At 34.2% G+C, this 18,440-nt stretch overlaps 1 protein-coding gene across 5 annotated transcripts in view; it reads left to right on the top strand.

Annotated features, from left to right (window-relative positions):
• Nucleotides 1-18,440, top strand: part of TMTC3 (transmembrane O-mannosyltransferase targeting cadherins 3) — a 37,067-nt gene that overhangs the window by 14,422 nt on the left and 4,205 nt on the right. For 4 of the 5 annotated variants that reach the window (XM_052668535.1, XM_052668536.1, XM_052668537.1 and 1 more), the window contains 9 exons: nucleotides 2,979-3,078; nucleotides 3,773-3,888; nucleotides 5,491-5,663; nucleotides 6,991-7,243; nucleotides 11,905-12,053; nucleotides 15,013-15,136; nucleotides 15,793-15,904; nucleotides 16,639-16,742; nucleotides 17,850-18,019. In XM_052668535.1, the coding sequence (XP_052524495.1) occupies nucleotides 2,979-3,078; nucleotides 3,773-3,888; nucleotides 5,491-5,663; nucleotides 6,991-7,243; nucleotides 11,905-12,053; nucleotides 15,013-15,136; nucleotides 15,793-15,904; nucleotides 16,639-16,742; nucleotides 17,850-18,019 (1,301 nt within the window). The remainder of the gene's footprint in view (nucleotides 1-2,978; nucleotides 3,079-3,772; nucleotides 3,889-5,490; nucleotides 5,664-6,990; nucleotides 7,244-11,904; nucleotides 12,054-15,012; nucleotides 15,137-15,792; nucleotides 15,905-16,638; nucleotides 16,743-17,849; nucleotides 18,020-18,440) is intronic. The other variant, XM_052668540.1, reaches the window with a different exon arrangement.

Here is an 18,440-nt window from a genome sequence, read left to right as displayed (position 1 = left end):
TGAATGAATTTCTCTAGAGCACAGGGAAGGAAATTTGTCCTTTGTGGCTTTCCATATTGTTGAGGAGTGAATATCTCATAAAGATAATAATCCTGTAACTTTTATATCACAGAAGTAATGTAGAGACCTTTTCTTGGCCCCGTTGGACACAGCTTGCCGTTTTTGAACACAGGTTCCTACTTCTGGACATATCCATCCAGAGTTCTAATCTTTCTTTCTTGTTAAGTCAGAAATCTCTTTCCGTAGAAATTCAGAAAACTACATCTATGTATTTCAAGCAAATTTTTATAGAAAATAAGTTCAGAGTGTTTATAATTGGCTGCTATCTGAGCTATTGTTATGTCCTTTCTGTAAGAAAATGAATGCATGTTTAAAATTGCAGAAGTTAAATTTCTAAAAAAAATACATTACTGGGGAAAGCAAGGGTTAGATAATGTGTTAGTTCTGCTTGCTTTTCTGTTTCTTTGAAAAAAACATGCTTAAGTTTCAAAGTTTGGCTTTGCTTATTTATAGTAAATGTGATAGCATCTTTATAGGAGCATTAGCAAGTTGCTAGTGACTTAGGTTACTGATTTGTGTTTGTGTAATTCTTTTTTCACTTCTTTCATTGTATGATTCTATGAATCCATTAGTTTATTTTGCTTGAATTGTCAGATTCTTTTTGAGATAACAGTAACACAGTTAACTGCTCTTAATACCTTGCAATAGAATTACCAAAGAGTTGCGTAAGGCTTGTGAAACCATGCAAGCTTATTCTTTAATGCAATGTATTATGAAGCCATAAAGTACAGTTGAAGCAAAATAATGTAGTAATGTGTGCAGTATTTGATGTTAGCCACATGAGGGCACTTTAACACTGCACAATTTCTAGAACTTTGTCCTGTACTTAAGACCATTATATACTCTTGAGATTCCGCTGCTGTTGTGTGTGTAGGTACTCAACAGAAAAATAATTTATTTCTCCCCACATTTAAATTTAAGCTTTCTGATTTTGAGACATACTGTATTTTATTCTTTCTAGTGTTTGCATGGAGAATGCCATGTAACGCACAACTAAGAAAAGATTCTTGTATTTGAAAGTTGTAGTTTATGCACAAGGAAATGAGGTAATAACTGACTGTGTTTTAGAATCTTAGACTTGGGTGTAAAGTGACTTACTCAGACTTGAATAAGAACTCTAGAAAGGTTGCAGTCCTAGTTTTCATATAATTCGATAGTACTTCTTGTTTCAAATATCTTGTTGGATATTTGAAATGTATCTGAAATTAATTCCTTCAATTTAGTCTTATTGTTTTACAAAAGAGTTTGAAATAGGAGATATAATACATGCAATATCAAACCTTTACCTGTCTGACAAAGGGATTTGTCTTGGAAAATCTAATGGAACAGCATAAATAGAGAGGAAAAAAAATTCTGCTTGACTTGAGAGAGAAAGTGGGCTGTTGAGAAAGTAACATATCATTTTTGAGGAAAAATGAATGAAAAATGCCATCCATCTCACTTGTCTCTGAGTTCCAGTTCAGACATTATACCTAGCTTGTGTCCGTTCAGGCCAGAAGCATTTTGACCACCCACTGAGCTCAAGGGATGTCAAGTAACCTTGTAAATGCTGGAGTCTTCTCTTCATAAGTCAACTTTGTATTCAGAAAGTCTCTCTTTTTGTTGGGATTGTGGAGGCACACCAGCAAACTTGCTTTACGTATGATCTCCTTCAACAGATCTAAATTCTACTTCATGCTGGACAATTTTGTGGTGCAGACAAAGAGTCTTTAAAACATCTGAGACCAAACAGTTTTGAAACAAGTACCTTTGTACTACCCAAAATGTTAACACAGTTACTGGTGCCATACCAGTTTTGAAATATGCTTTGTGACTGTGCATGTTTCAGTGAGTCCTTTGGTAAATTTAAACTTGGTGAACTGTACTGCCAATGGAAGCAACAGAGAATGATTTCAAAGTCAGTTCTGAATGTTTGTTTTTTTAACACCATGACCTTGGATATTGAATTACTTTCTTGTTAATGCTGTGCTGGATCAATCGTGCTTGACCAGGAATGTACCTAGCTATAAAAATTTCTAGCACAATCTGGATGGCCGAGAGTCACATTTGAGCATCATCGTAATTACATGGTGAGCTATGAGGTTTTTGTAGCCAAATTTGCCTGTCTACCTTGTTTTAGTACGCTGCTTTCAACTTGTTTACTCAAAAAGAACCCAAGACTAATCAGACACATTACAGGCAGTCCTAAATGATACTATAGTTACAACAGTGGCTACTACAGTAGATACTAATGTAGTGCTTCTCCACATTTTTGTAGAATCCTTTTCTCTGTGTCCAACTACTGAGAGAGGGCAGTACCTGTAATGTTAATATTGCCAGCAAAATTATCATTCAAAAAATTGTCAAACCTGTAGTAAAGCCTGAGCCGTTCTTTACCTTCACTACTCAGTGTGACATCAGTGTACAGATAACTTTGTAGCATCACTTAGGTGAGTGCTTCTTTCAGATTCAGCTCCATTTATTCAGCTTAAAAAGGCATGGATAAAAATAACAGTTGTAGTTTCTGTATGTCACTGTTTGCAGGGTGTGTATGTAAGTGAATGTGACAAGATCTTTCTTCCAATTTTTGTTGATGAAAGCCAGTTTATTTGAAGTATTACTTCAAATAAAGTCATTATTCTACTCAAATTCTGCCTCAAGTGCTATTTGTGGCTGGTATTATTGAAGATAAGACAATATAGCATTTCTCAATTATCTCATTTATGGTGGTACTTATAAGCGGTGGTACGTCGGGTGTCTGAAGGATGCCTATATCGTAGTGTTTATTTTTCAGCTGTGATTGAACTGAAAGGAGTCTTGATCTTATTAAACTTCTAGTTTACAGATTGTGTTTATTCATATCCCAATAATATTGGCATGCACTAGTCTAATACTGGAAGCCAACTAGAATTTGTTTTTTTTTCTTCTTTCTCTTTTAGGTAACTGGAGTTGTGGGCAGAGCAGAGCTTTTATCATCTATCTTTTTTCTAGCTGCATTTTTATCATACACTAAATCTAAAGGACCAGATAATACTATAGGTAAATGACCTCCAAATATGTGTATCTTAATTTCTGTATTAGTGATAAAGAGCTCTTAAAATGGCTATGCACATATGCTGGTTATTAAGCAAATATCAAAGAATGTCCCAAAAGCCATCAACCCCATAATATCCCTGTAGCAGTACTTCCAGTCACAAATTGTGTTTTATTTTCTTCAAGAACAAAGCATTTTTTAAAATGTTTTGTTAAACCTTGAGTTCTCTAATGACAGAGATTCTTGTACTAACTCCATTGAATGCAGGTGGAAGTATTCTTAGATCCTTCAGTTGGTCCCAAGTAAGCTGCAGAGTTTCAGTAGAGGTGTAGGAGGCTTATCACTTTTCCAGAGTCAGTTTGACCTTGTGAAAATTTATGACTGCCTTTAAAACATATATTTGAAAAGTTATCCTGTTGAGTTACGAAAGATTGGTTTTTTTCTTTCTTATCAAGAGATCCAACCTTTGCCTTTTAATTAGTTCTTTCAGTTTAAGGGAGGCAGTTTTAAAACTGGTAATTTGTAAATAATTTTCTGTAGAATAAGACTGGGAGTGTTGCCTTGAGTGACAACTGACATGTTGGGTAAATTTATAGAGCACGTTCAAACATAAAGAATCAGTCTTCATCTCTCAGGTTAACTTACTAAGTTTTTTGTTGTAATATGAAACATTTTCAATTATGTCTTCTTGATTTGCAGTGTGGACTCCCATTGCATTGACTGTGTTTCTAGTAGCTGTTGCAACACTGTGTAAAGAACAAGGAATTACAGTGGTGGGGATATGCTGTGTCTATGAAGTATTTATTGCTCAAGGGGTAAGATGCAGTTGAAATTCAGATTCTTCTCAAGAATTCTGTAAAAAGACATAGAAGCATAATATTTCATCACTGATTTTGTCAGCTCAAGCTAATTCTGTAGTTACATTAAAATCTTCAGATGTTCTTTTTGACTTAATTGATGTTTAAAATATATTCATCATGGACAGGGATTCATATGCCTTCTAAATTGTCTTTTACATAAGAAACATATATTACTGAATTACTTGAGGAAGGAATCCCGTATCTGTATGAAAACCTCATGTTTTAGTTTATTAAGGCTTGCAAAGACTTGTATAAGTCTTGATTAAAGTATTGAGGTGCATACAGATGGAGATTTGGTTTTTAAATCCTTTAACTAAAGGATTTAAAGTAGACAACATACATTCTGAAGATGCACTTCATGAGTTTCTTATGAATAACTAGATGTTTTGGAGTAGTGTTGTTTGAATCAGTATTACTTTATTGAAATTTGTTGCTTTAAGAATTACTTCAGTTTCTAATCTAAAGGCTTCATGCTGAGCATGGCTAAGTCCATACGTGAACTTTTCTTTAGAGAAACATTTTTCCTTTAGTGAAAGACTTACTGACTTTTTAATAGTCAACTCATAGGCAGTTAAAAATATATATAAATAATGCAAGAAAATATTTTGAATGTACTATTCCCTCATTATTTAAATTATGAATTGTTATTTTGTAAAAGGTGAAAGATTGTCTACCTTAGCATGCTCAAGGCTAAAATTACACATACTAGTGATTGAAGAAATCTGTGTTTGCAACTATTTGGCTTTTTGTGTCAAGTGAATAAGCATGTCATTTTCAAACTGGATTTCTAAAGGAATGATCTGTATGTGTCCATACCTTTCATGCCTCTACTTTTCAGAGTAACTTTTTATCTAAATCTAATTTTTTAAATTTTTTTAACAAGTTTGTGCAAGTCAGTTGAGTAGAATAGATAAAATGTAAACAAAGTCTTCTGCTGAGAGTGTAAGTGTAGCATGAACCTATCAATTTCTGTACTTCAGTTAGCCAGTGTATGTGAAGCCATAAGTTGTCCCTAGTGCAAGAAATGAAGGCACAGGCAAAGAAGTTGGTGCACTGGGAAGAAATTAGGTTACACAATGTTCAAGATTGTAACACTCAAGAGTCAGGGACAGGTAGGTTAGTGCAGTAGAGGAGTAAAATTGAAAGCCATGGCTGATCAGAAATAAGGTATTTCTACTGTACCTGGATATTTTGTTCATTGGACAAATTTTCAAAGGGGCTAATAATTTAAAAAAAAAAAAAAGTAAAATTTATTTCATGGTCATACTTTGTTTTATGAATTCTGTGCTTGAGGATGGAACACTTTTTCATCTGTCAGTACAAAATACAGTATTAAAGGAATGTGATTTCTGCTATGATAGTGCTAGTAATAATACTTAGGTAGAGTTGTTTTTATTAGAATGGTGCACTTAGGGAGTGGGGCATCTGGAAAATAGAAACATGAATTAAATATTTGAAGCATACTTTTACAGAAAAAACAAGTCAAAAAAAGATGAAATACCTTTTATTTACCTAAGTTAATGAATACACTGATTAACAACACCTTTTCCTTTGCAGTATACCTTGCCAGTTCTGTGGGATACAGCTGTTCAGATTCTTCGAGGAAAGGGCAGTATTCCTTTCTCCATGCTCCAAACACTGTTGAAGCTCATAGTCCTAATGTTTAGTACACTGCTTCTTGTTGTTGTCAGAGTCCAGGTTATCCAGTCTCAACTTCCAGTGTTTACAAGGTAATGGAAAGTGTCTTGCTTACGGGTACTGATACATAAGATGTAACTTAATGATATTTGAATAAAACGGTCAAAGATGCATTTACCTAACGTGTCTAAAAAGATGTTGTTTAAAAAAAAAAAAAAACCTTTTGGTTGCTAATTAGCTCTAATGATGTTAAGTTTCATTATGGATTTTTTTTCTTTTTTGACTTCGTGTCTGAAACTTGTCTGAGTACTTCAGCACTTTTGACAAGTATTTCCTTGTCTACATATGATTAATTGTTTTGTTTTCTATGGAGAACACGTGTATCTTCAGGTACAGAATCTAGGATAAATGTATATGAATACTGGTAGAACAGAAAAACTGTAATTTACTGTGAAAATGTGAAATAATATAAAAGTGTAATGTTTTTCCTTGATAGAACTTTCAAAAACTTTTAAAATGATAAATGGAGCAACTCTCAGGAAGAGGGCTGTAAATCATTGTTTGTTGAAACAATCAATCAACAAACATTTGTTTCCTTAAGCAGTCATTCAGTTTGTTAAAACAGAACGATTACATTCCTAAACATTCCCAATTCTTAAAGTGTTTCAGAGAAGGCTCTGTCCTGCAATGCTAAGATGCAGTGTCATGCATGAGTCACCAGGGTACACACTTTACAAATGCAGGAAGATTAGAGCAAGAGCTATTGTGCAAAGGCTGCTCTGTAACTATTACCTTCTACTTTATTATGTTGGCTCACAATATCAGAGGCAGATGTTGGTAGTATGGCAGTAGACGCTGAATCTTCCCGCCAATATTTTGCTACATTTTGTTGCCATGTGACAGATGGCAGCAGAGAGGGAGTGTGATAAAATGGCATCTGACGTGGAAGTGCATAAATGCAAAGGTGTCATTGAATTCCTCCATGCAGAAAAAATGGTACCCATTGGCACTTGCTGAATTTTTATGGAGATAGACAGTAGATGTGAGCACAGTGAAGCAGTGGTGACAACAGTGTGAAAGACAAGCCACTTCCAGATGTCAGTGCGCAACTGTCACACCACAAAATGAAGAGTGTCTTGATCAGCTCATCCATGCAAATCTGATGGTAGCAATGATTTTGAAAAACTGTGTTCTGTGGCTGAGAATTGTCTCTGTCAAACAGTGTTATTGTGCTATTTGTACCTGTTGTAGTTTCCACAGAAATAAATAGGAGACATTACTTTCATAGTGACCTAAGTATGAAGCTGTAATTGGCCGTTCTAGCTGTGATCTAGAGTTGCTTGCTTCTGGTCTTAAAATCAATGAAGATCATTATTTGCTTTCATTAAAAGCTCATTTTTCTCCTTTATTTTTCTTTAGGTTTGATAACCCAGCTGCTGTAAGTCCATCTCCAGCAAGGCAGCTGACTTTCAACTACCTCCTCCCTGTAAATGCTTGGCTTCTTCTCAACCCCTCAGAATTATGCTGTGACTGGACAATGGGAACTATCCCACTTGTGGAGTCTTTGTTAGACATCAGAAATGTTGCCACCCTTACATTCTTTTGCTTTCTGGGATCTTTGACTGTCTTCAGTCTCCGATATCCTGGGGATTCCTCCAAGACTGTACTTATGGTATGATTGATGCATTTGTATTTTTTTTATCCTTCTTCTCCCTGAATGTAACTGGCTTAGGATGTTTCATCACCTACCTAATCTTTGGTGACACTATTATGTATCTTCTTCTGGACTAGAGTGAACATGTAAGAGAAGAGAAAAATTGTTATAGCAGTTAACCCTTTGAATTGTAATTAAGTATGTGTCAGGGATGAGATGGGGTAAAATAAACAAGAATAAATATGGCTATTTTTTATTTGCCAACTGTATTATGGCTGTTTTGAAATATTCAGAAGTTGGCTAGAAAACTGGAGTTTTCAGCATTAATAAAAGCACTCCTCTTTAGTCTTTTCTGTTTTCTAAATGAAAACTAGATTTGTCAACCTAAAAAATCACTTCCTTTTTTTTTTTTTGCTATTATATGATCTTGGAATTGAAATGGATTTTCAGGAAAGAGTATTTTGGAGGAAATGGAGCAAATGAAAAGTATTTTTCATCTAAGAAGTAAAGGTTTTGGTTGCTGCTACTGCAGAATCTCATAAGATGAATGATTAGCTGATAGCATGTTCTTTATTTATGTTGTAAGTCAGTGATGCAATTATGCTTGCAACAGATCTGCACACATAATCTAAGCTTGCCTTAGTAGAAATGTGCTTTTTTTTTAATATGTAACTAGCCAACAGAAGTTTCAAATGGGTGGGAATATTTATGCACAATTAAACAGTAAGAATTTCTCTGCTAATCAGCAGACTTCAGACTTCAATTCATGTCATGACCTAACACAGTTCTAATGTAATAATAAGGTCTTCTGAGATCGTTAAGTAAAGCCTGTGAAATACAGTGAGGCTTAAGATAGTATAATCACTATTTAACAAAAGTTCATATATATATGTGTGTTGTGTATATAATCTTCTGTGTGATGTTTATTTTCTCTGGAATATCTAAGTGCCTTAAAGCTAATTTCTTAGGAATTGAGATATAAAATATTAAAAATTATTTTTTATAACTTTGAACAACACTGTAAGGTGGAAGCCATGTTGTCTTACAATTAACCATTAATGTCCTGATGTATACAGGATATTCTGTTACAAGGTTTCTTCACTGTGGCTTGTCTGTTTTACGTATTAGAGAGTTGTAATACCATCTTTAAAATGAAGAAATTGAATCTTTCACAGTTTATAGCAGTTTTCCAGATAGCTATGTTGGAATACAGGTTGGGTTTTTTTTTTGTTTTTTTTGTGTTTCTTTGTTTGTTTGTTTTGCTTTTCTTAAGGTTTGTTTTTCAGTCTTTTGTTTGTTTTTAGAAAGCATTTTTCCACACTCAGTTCTTAGTACTTCCAATACAAGCTTGACTTTGACTGCTAGCCAAAATAAATTATTGCCCTGACAGGTGTAAGTTCTGTGTGTTGTCTGCATGGATTGCTCCTAACATAAAGGTGCTTTCAACACATCACAATTGAAAGTGTGACTGTTCATACTGTTTATTTTGAACTCTTACTGAGTCTGACTCCAATGGAGTTATAAAGGGCTTTGTAAAGAACTTTACCAGTCTCTAGCACATTTTGGCTCTTCCATTAGCCCTCTGTAACCCTCAGGTCTGATACTGAAGCCTACGGTAGATTCGCAAGTGACTTTCTTTTGTGAGATTGAAAACAGTACAACTTCAAGCCTCCTGGAAAAATAGACATGTTTATTTTTACTTTGCGTATAATCAATGAATGTATAGATATTATAATTTAGAAATGTACAAGAAAGTTAAGCTAAACAGGTTACCATGCTAAAGAAGAATGGATGGAAAGCTTATCCTGATCCTTGGCTTGCTGAGAAGACTCCAACAGGAGCAATTTCCAAAAGAGATCCTTCCCCAGTGGTAGTCAGTTTTCAGATGGGGTCTAGGAGAGGTGGAGCCAGGCTCCAGCACTTTCCGTAGCACAGGTGAATTTCCTTAACCTGTGCTCCTAGGGCTGACTCATTGCTCACCTCAGGTAGTCAGTCAGAGGTTCGGGCTGTGATTCAGCAGTTCCCATACACTGCAAATAAAATGCAGAGGAGACAGAACCAAAATATGAGAGAGATCCAAAATACAAGGCAGAAGGGAGACTTCAAGCATGTCTTAGTATGTCTTTCCGTATTTGCTGGGTATGGATGTGGGTGTTGTACTTCTTGTGAGACAAGAAGACAAGAGACAGAAGAATGGATTCCTCCTCCTACTTCTGCAAGTGACAGTGGACATCCCACAGTTCCTCACAAGTATTCTCACAGGATGAACTAAGAAGAAATGTGGAAGTTGAAGGATCCATTTTCAGCCATAATCTATTTAAAACCAGTTATGTCCATGAAGAATAACTTTGGTAAGTTGATGGCATTCTATTTTACTTTGTCATGTTTTTATTTTTGCAATAAGTCCTAAAATTGCCTTTTCAAAATAACAGAACTGCAACAGTTCTAAACAGATAAATTGTTTTTTTGAAGTAGCTAATTTACTTTTTCAACTGATAACATTAAACTAACAAAAAAAAAATGGAATTGTGTATAGCAAATCAGAACTCATGCTTTGGCATGTTAATGACATTATGCTGCTTGAAATAATTGATTATTTTGACATTAATGAAGGACGTGAATAGAAACAAAATTCTCTTAAGCAACTGAAGTATTTTATACTCGCTGTTTGCTCAGTCCCTGTGAACAGTCAGATAACTTACTGTCAGAGTGAGTGACCTTTTAAAATAAGTTGCAGTATAAATATTGAAAATATTTAGTACTAAAAATAGCACAGATCTGGAATTACTTTGGTGTCTTCTCACTAGGTTCCAGAATCAAGCTGTGATGGCTTTTATTTTTGATGTGAAGTATTTTGGGTATACACTTGCCTTTGTTAGCTACCAAAATTTTAATAAAGCTCATCTCTTGATGAATGCTTAGTGTTCCCAATAAAGATGCTTTATTATTATCCTTCTTCATGTCTCTCTTATGTTTAGATCTGTACTCAATCAAAAAACTTCTTGGCTTTTTACTGTGCAAATGTCAAGAGCAGAGAGAGTATCTTCAGGCTTCTCAGAGAAAGTCTTTAGAACTTTTAAGTGACGTAACAGCCAAGACATCAGTACTTCTAAATTCTTTGATACTTGATTCTGTGCTTACATTTTAAGTCTTTGAAATATTTCCTTGGGAACAGTAATCTGGCGGTTCACTTATTCATCATAGTTTATGGTCATATTTCAGAGTTTGTCATGTGCTTTGTGCTTTCTGCACACTCTAAATGTTTCTTTCTCTTCTAGGTTTTTCAGTTGCCTTCACTGGGACTTTTTTTTTTTTTCAACTGAACCTCTGCACCTGCTGAAAGACTGATAAAGAGAGTGAATGAAAAGAAGACATTTTTATCTACTGGAGCATTGAGCCTGTCACTTACGAAATTGTATTTGAAGGACAGTATACTAAGGAGAGACAAAGGGACTGAAAGAGAATTTCAGTAAAACATTGTGTAACATGTTGCCATCAGAAAAATTTAAAAAGAACAGACCATGCGAAAACCTTGTTACTTAGGGATGATTCTTTTTATTACGTGTCTTGTAAGCACTCAGTGCTACCAGGCACTTGCTGTGTGAGCTGCAGAATCCTTCCCACTGGAAAACAGTGGATTTCACTGTTCTGCTGTATACTTGTTAACCTTGGGGCTTTGAGATCAATGTCCTTACTGTATTTTAAAAAAATAATAATAATTAAAAAATAGCAATAACGGAAAAACTACCTTCTTAAAATCTGCAGAGATGACTTCTTCAAATCAGTGTTTTAAAATGAGTTAATTTGTTTAAAAAAATGTATGAGTCTTATAGATTGTGCAGTGTACTGCATTGTGAATGGCTTGTATTTAAAAAGTCTGCAAAACAGCAGCACTTTTTTTTGCTTCCAAGTATGCTTGGAAGATACTTTCTGTTGATTTTCTTTTGTACAAGTTTGCAAATTACAAATTTCTAGAAAATTCAAGATTTTATTAAAATAGTACTCAGTTTATGCAGGGGGTTGGATTTTTTGGTTTTGTTATTTGTAATTTGGATGATGCCATGTATTTAGAAATAACTACTTAAACCTTCTGATGATATCAGAGATTGTAAAGCTCTTAGTCACTCAGAACTTAAAGCAAAAGGTTGTATCCTTTGAAACAGATGGTTTTCTATCTGTACTCAATCTAAGAGCTACAGTTAAGGAAGTTGATGAGTTCATTATCATTTTAGATATTTTTGCGTGCCTGTAGTGTGGTGTCTTAACATAGATGTTAATTCAGTGGTTGATTCTGGTTTTTATTATTCATATTTTTAAGAGAAACTAAAAATTGATTTCATTGTAAAAATAAGTGCTTTTTTACACTGTAAGTTGGTATAAAATTTTTATTGTTATGGAAGATAATGTCCAAGATTGTAGGACTGCCATGTTTTTGTATGTGTAACTTATTAAAATCCTGTTTTGTGCTTGATCATTTCATGTTAGTGTTTTGTCATACAGCTGCTCTTTTCTGCAGTATGGAAAACCAAATATATTTGTTGATTGTTAAATAAGGAGTGTCATTTGCAAGTTCTAAGTTTCCATTTTCAGAATGGTCTCAATGTAAAACAGATCTGGTTATCAATACAGTCTGTCACAACCCAGTCTTGCTTACTAATTCATTTGTATTTCCTTTCTAGGCACTCTGCTTAATAGTGCTGCCATTCATTCCTGCATCAAATCTGTTTTTTCCTGTTGGATTTGTAGTAGCAGAACGAGTGTTGTATGTTCCTAGCATGGGATTCTGCATTTTAGTAGCACATGGATGGAAGAAATTATCAAATAAAAGGTATGGTAGGTATATCCATAACTTGTTTAACTCATCTCTCTTTGTTTAATAAAGGATAAGCCTATTTATGACTGCTAGCTCTCCCTGTAGATCTTTTAGTGGTGTTATTACATTACAACTCTTGTACTGTGTCCAGTTTTTATTATTGAATGTGGAGTAGTGACAGCTTGGCTGTCGTGTGAACAGATGACAACAAGGAACTTAGGAGACCAGTGGATATTTTCATTTATAAGCACACATGCATCATCATCAACATTGCTTTCAGAACAGTAGATTAGCTGTTTTCCCTGTAGAAGAGTTTAGTGCTGCTTTAAGGGATAGCCATTTGCTAGACAGTTTATTAGGAAAAACGCTTCTACATCAGCAGGTACCTTTGATTAAATTTGTCCATGTGCATGTTGGATGTGCACTCAGAAGCTTGACATCTTAAGTTACTCATCCAGTTAAGTACTTAAAATTAAGTATTTAACTGTTGTTGAGCTTAGTGCTACAAAGAAGGTACACTAGAAGTTACTTTTTGCTGTTCTATTTGAATTCCATGGTATCGTAACTGGTAACTTCGTGATCTTTTCAGTCGGTGCTACATTCTTATTTGTGAAGTAAAAGTGATGTACAGCTTGTAAGATGAAAGGATAATGTATTTAATTCAGTTATTCAACTTAGTTTTTAGATTTTTAGGTCAAAATCTTAAAATCTTTGCTGAAGATCAGAACTTCTGATAGAAGTATGCGGCCTACTGTGAAATTTTCATGACTTGATTAAGCAGACATTATCATGACATCATGGCCTTTAATCTTTTTTTTTTTTTTTTTTAGTATGTTTTTAGTTTAGTGGATAGAAGCTTGACATGGTTGGTCAGACCATTTTGCCAAATAGTGATTTTTGTAATGATTTGGAAGTAGTAAGTTTAAAATTTGTTAGAGGTTGGATTTGGAGAGTGAGACAGATTTTAAGAAAAGTTTTCAGAAAATGATATTTTTTTGTATTTTTATTTTAGTAGATAAACCAAATTAATAGAAGTACAGGATGAGTTTAAGGATCTTAGAAAGTGCACCTTAGTGCACTGATCCTTTGCCTTTTAAAAAGAATAGGCTTGATACTAAATGCTGAGATTCCTCTCCAGCACAAGGCATTGTTGTTACTTTTCTGAGGGCTTTAGAAGGTTAATTTGAAAGAAAATGCATATTTTAAATACTTCTGGCACCAAACATTTTAGAACGCAAGCTACACATTGCTGTGAAATGGATTGCCTAGTTATCTCATCTCTTTTATGTGAAGAAACATGATACTCTTTCTGAAATCATTTTTAAGGATTAAGCAAAAGCATTCTAGACTAAATTCAATTTATACCTCAATTAAAGGTGTTTACTGACTAAAGTTTAGGTACTGCATGTGTATATCAGTCTGTAGCGCATGAAAATATCTTATTTACTGATAAAACATTCAGAGTTCAAGTTCTAAGAATGAATATCAGAGCTGTTCAGTATTTGTTTGACTAAAGAATGTTTTAGATAAGAATTTCCCACTTGGAAATTCTGCTCAAAAGTGTATTTTGAATGTATCTCCAGTTTTCTGCTGTCTTCTACATTGATCTGTGAATGCTTCTTCCTGACATGAATGCTTTAACCTTGTTACCCCAGTGCTTGCTTGGAGAACTGGAAGGCAGCAGTCTACGTTGTCTGCTGTCTTTAGATGTGAGACCTTGCAGGATGACTTGTGTTAATTGGCACTGCCAAAGCTGACAGCTGGATAAGGAAAAATCCGTGATACCCCGTGGGAGTGAGGAGAAAGTATTATCACAATCCCAGTATGATGCGAAAAAAATAAAGTGATGTGACAGAAAACAAGGATCCAGGAGAGGACAGACAGGGAGGAAAACTAGGCAGCAGTGTGGCTTACTGCAAAAATACAGGCAGTCGGTGCTCTAAAAAGTCTTCCGATGTGGAAGAGTCTCCTTACTTCAGAAACAAGATTGGGGAAAATAGCTTTCTTATGAGCCTGGTGAAGATATGGAGTAGTGCATGCATCAGTTCTTGCTAATTGCTTTGCTTAAATGTTGAAATACCTCTCATAATTCTGCTGTTCTGCATATTAATTCATTTAAAAAACAAAACAGCAGTACAACCAAGCACTTTCCTGATCAAATGTATGGCTTTTTGTATGTGAGGGGAAGTCTTGTGTTTTTTATCAAGCCTCTGTGAAGTACATAGGTCTGTGAACAACTTTTACAAAGACCGAGAAATAGTTGGAAAGGCTGAATAACAGTAATGTTTGCTTGAGAGTGAGGTTTTTAATGATTGTTAATAAAGTGATGTTCTTAATTGGAGGAAGGCTAGGTAGATATCTAGTATATGTTTTCACAATTAGATCCATCTGATCTGTCTGTTAAAATTTAGTTCATGTTAAACCAAATGATGTTTAAATTTCAGAAAATAAACAACAAAAAATAGATCTAGATGATAGTTGTTGATAGTCTGGTCAGAGTGGGATTTCTCCTAGTAATTCAATAAATGTTTAGATGTTGTATTAAGGGACATGGTTTAGTAGGGAAATACTGGTGGTAGGTGGACAGTTGGACTGCATGGACTGGTCTTTTCCAACATTGACTCTATGACATTAACTATGATTCTGATTTGCAGTTTTCATAATAAAAAATAAGTTGTTAAAATACTAAATCTTTCTCCTTTTTGTTTGAGTTTTATTTGCTTATGGAATGTTGAACAGTCTCTACAGGAGACCTCTCTAATAAGAAGTGTTTTATAGTGTGGAAAACATTAGTAATATGTTTAGTAAAGAACTTGTATGGATTATTAAATAAAAGAATGGGATAATATTTTATATTTTTTTTCATTCCTCAGTTTATTTGGCTTCTAGCACAGAAGATGCTTCATTTAATACAAATTAGAATTGTTTGCGTGCTTTTAATAATTCTTTGTTTTGTTGCCTTTTTTCTATTTAATAGCATGCTAAGAAAAATTTCTTGGGTTTGTTTGGCTGTGGTACTGTTCACACATGCCTTGAAAACACTGCACAGAAACTGGGATTGGGAATCAGAGTACACATTGTTTATGTCAGCTTTAAAGGTATCGTATCTTAACTGAAAAGGATAAATGAAATTTTATGTTGATGTTCACGAAAACTGACAGTGCATGATAAGAATGAAGAGAAATTATGCTTGTTCTGCCACTTTGATTTTTGTGGTGACAGTATCTAAATCAATTAGTTGCTTTTGGGAATGCTTTAAAAGCAGCGTGATTCATGTGCAAGAAACAGAAGATTTTTTTTCTTAATGTGTTATAAAAGTTGAATATATTTTCTTTATGCTAGCACAATATGCTTGAATACATAATCTACAAAATTTTTCCATAAAATAGTTTTTATTTTTTCCTAATGTTCATATGGCATGATAGGACAATTTGAACAACCATCTATTCATTTTTCCATGACAACTATAATGTATTTTAAAATTCTGCAGATTTTTAGGCACTAATAACTAAGGTAAATGTATGTTAAGCAACAAGTTAAATGCAATTGCTCTGTACGCAGTGTTATTCTTTACATGTAACAACTTGATTTGTTATTTGTTGTGTGTTTTTTCCAACCTTGAGATGTTGGACTAGATGATCTTAGATGATCCAACCTTTCTGATTCTATGATTCTGTGTAGATAGAAGAAAATCAAGTGTTGTGTAACTGAGACTCAATACATTATAAATTTATATATATTTTTTTGTTTTTAGGTAAATAAGAACAATGCAAAGCTATGGAACAATGTGGGGCATGCATTAGAAAATGAAAAGAATTTTGAAAGAGCTTTGCAGTTCTTCGTACAAGCCACTCAAGTACAGCCAGGTAAAAGCTTTGATTAAGTGCCACTGAATGGCTTTTCGCTTCTCCTAATGTTACATTAAACTCTGCTTCCTTAAAATGTTATGTTTTGCACCAGTTGAACAGCAAACTGTTTCCCTTACTTGATGCATAGTTTCTCAGTACAATAAAAGTTACTCTTAAGAGATAACGAATTTCCCCCCCTTGTTCCCCCCCAAAAAAAAATTCAATAGAAGTTTCCATCTGTACAAAAATGAAGACTTTTCATGTAAAGCTATTAGTGAAGTTCATCCAAACAGAATGTCATCAAACCTATAATTCCTTTTGAAGCATATTTAGCTATTATTTAATTTCCTCATTTAATGCTAAGGATAGGCAATCTATGATATATCAAAGTGCACATCTACTCTTTTTTCACACTGTTGCTAAAGAAGTTCTGGGTAGTACTGGACAACCTTTCCTTCTGAAAACCTTATAAATAACTTTAATGTGCTTTTACTACAGTGGGAAATTAAAGACGAACTACATCAAAGCATGACCTCTAATTTTTGGCCAAGTATAATACGTTTTTGGTTTATGGTTAAATTATTAACTTCATAATGAAGTTAAAAAATAAATTAGAAGTGCTTTTTTTTTTTTTTTTTTTTTTTTTGCTGATCTTTATGCAGTACCTGTTATTAATACTACTCTCACAGCATAGATATTTTTTCACGTTACTGAGTGCATGAAAAATTAGAAGTTTCGCTCTTTTCTTCAAGATGACATTGGTGCTCACATGAATGTTGGAAGAACTTACAAAAACTTAAACAAAACTAAAGAAGCTGAGAAATCATACATGATTGCTAAATCATTGATGCCACAGGTAATTAGTAAATAATCAGCATGGGGGAGGAGGCAACTTTATCATACCTATATTCAATTTTCTTATTTATTGTTGAAGATATTTGTTGTTTTAAACCTTACTATTAAAGCTTAAATCTCTTAAATAAGGTCATATCGTGTGCTGTTTAAAAATACTAACTTAGACCTTCTTTGTTTTAAAAAAAAAAAAAAAGTTTTTATACTGTTCTGGATTTATTTTTTCTTAAATTGAGGAAAAAAAAAAAAAGCAAGTTAGAAATACAAACTTACAGTTTCTAATCACAGTTGTTTTGATTTTCACATCCAGCCAATACTTTGATAATGTTTAGTGTTCAAACTCATAGGGGAAGGCTTAAATGCAGTGTTAGAGATGAGACAAGGCAGTTGAAGCAGCAGCAACAGAAAAGAACATCTTTGCTTCAACTTGCTTTTATAAACATGTGCTCTGTTACCTTTACCATATGTCAGGTTGTATTTGTATCTAGCAACTGTTATGCATTTTAGCTATTCAGGAGAGAAGGGGAGGAATATTTTGGATCATAAATAAAGGCAAAAATAGTTAAGGTCAAAATTAGACTTACAGGAAAATCATCGATCCCTTGAGCAGAGAATATGGCATTAAAATGTTTGCTGTCTGAAGACTGTAGTAAACAGTACATCATTTAAAGTGCCATAGCATTTTCATATCTCCTGAAAGTTTTTCATCTGCTGTACAATGGCCAGTATTCCTTCCTTTCTTTCTCCCCCCCAGAAAAAGTGTTCTCATAGAATACCAGCTTAGTCTTTAAGAAATAATCTTTGTATGAGCGAGAACCTTTTACAAGGTCCGATTGGCTGTTAATGGCCATTTGCATGAGCCACATCACAGAGTAGCAGAGATCAATTAACTGATAATGTCTGTATCAAATTTAAGGTGATATTGTATGTGCTTATAGAATTAAGGAGACATAGTGTGATGTTTGTATGATTTTCTTCTGGACTGAACAGTCTGACAAATGATCTCCACTGGTACCCTATAACAAATGAGGCAGACTGAAGTGTTAGATCTCTACTGGTTGTTTTTCGTGTTTTCATTCATTGGCATTTGGAAATATATTCTTTTTGACAGATTATTCCAGGTAAAAAATACGCAGCAAGAGTTGCTCCTAACCACCTGAATGTTTATATCAATCTTGCAAACTTAATTCGAGCAAATGAATCTCGCCTCGAAGAAGCAGATCAATTGTATCGACAAGCAATTAGTATGAGGCCAGATTTCAAGCAGGCTTACATCAGCAGGTATCTTTATTAATTTTAGAGATATGTATTCTTGATATTCTTGAATATACTTCTGTTTTATTTACAGTGCTAGAAACAGTATTTTGTTCATTTAAATTGAAAATGTTTCCAAACTCAAAGAGAAGATTTAGATTGGATATAAGGAAAAAGTTGTTTGTTTGTTTGTTTTTATTGAAGAAAGTGAAGCTCTGGAACCAGATATCCGGAGAGATGGTGGATGTCCCATTGCTGGGGACGTTTAAGGTCAGACTGAAGGGGGCTCTGAGTTGCCTGATCTAGCTGTAGCTGTCCCTGTTCATTGCGGGGGACTTGAACAAGGTGACGCTTAAGGCTCACTTCCAGCTCAAATGATTTTATGATTCTCTAAGATGCCTTGACAGTAGCTGTTCCAGGGCCTGTAATCAGGAGTCCTTGATGACTT

This window comes from Tympanuchus pallidicinctus, unplaced genomic scaffold (assembly GCF_026119805.1).
Source record: "Tympanuchus pallidicinctus isolate F22 unplaced genomic scaffold, pur_lepc_1.0 scaffold8, whole genome shotgun sequence".
In the NCBI taxonomy this organism is placed as follows: Eukaryota; Metazoa; Chordata; class Aves; order Galliformes; family Phasianidae; genus Tympanuchus; species Tympanuchus pallidicinctus.
Note: the sequence above shows the minus strand (reverse complement) of the source record. Positions and strands in the feature narration are given on the sequence as shown.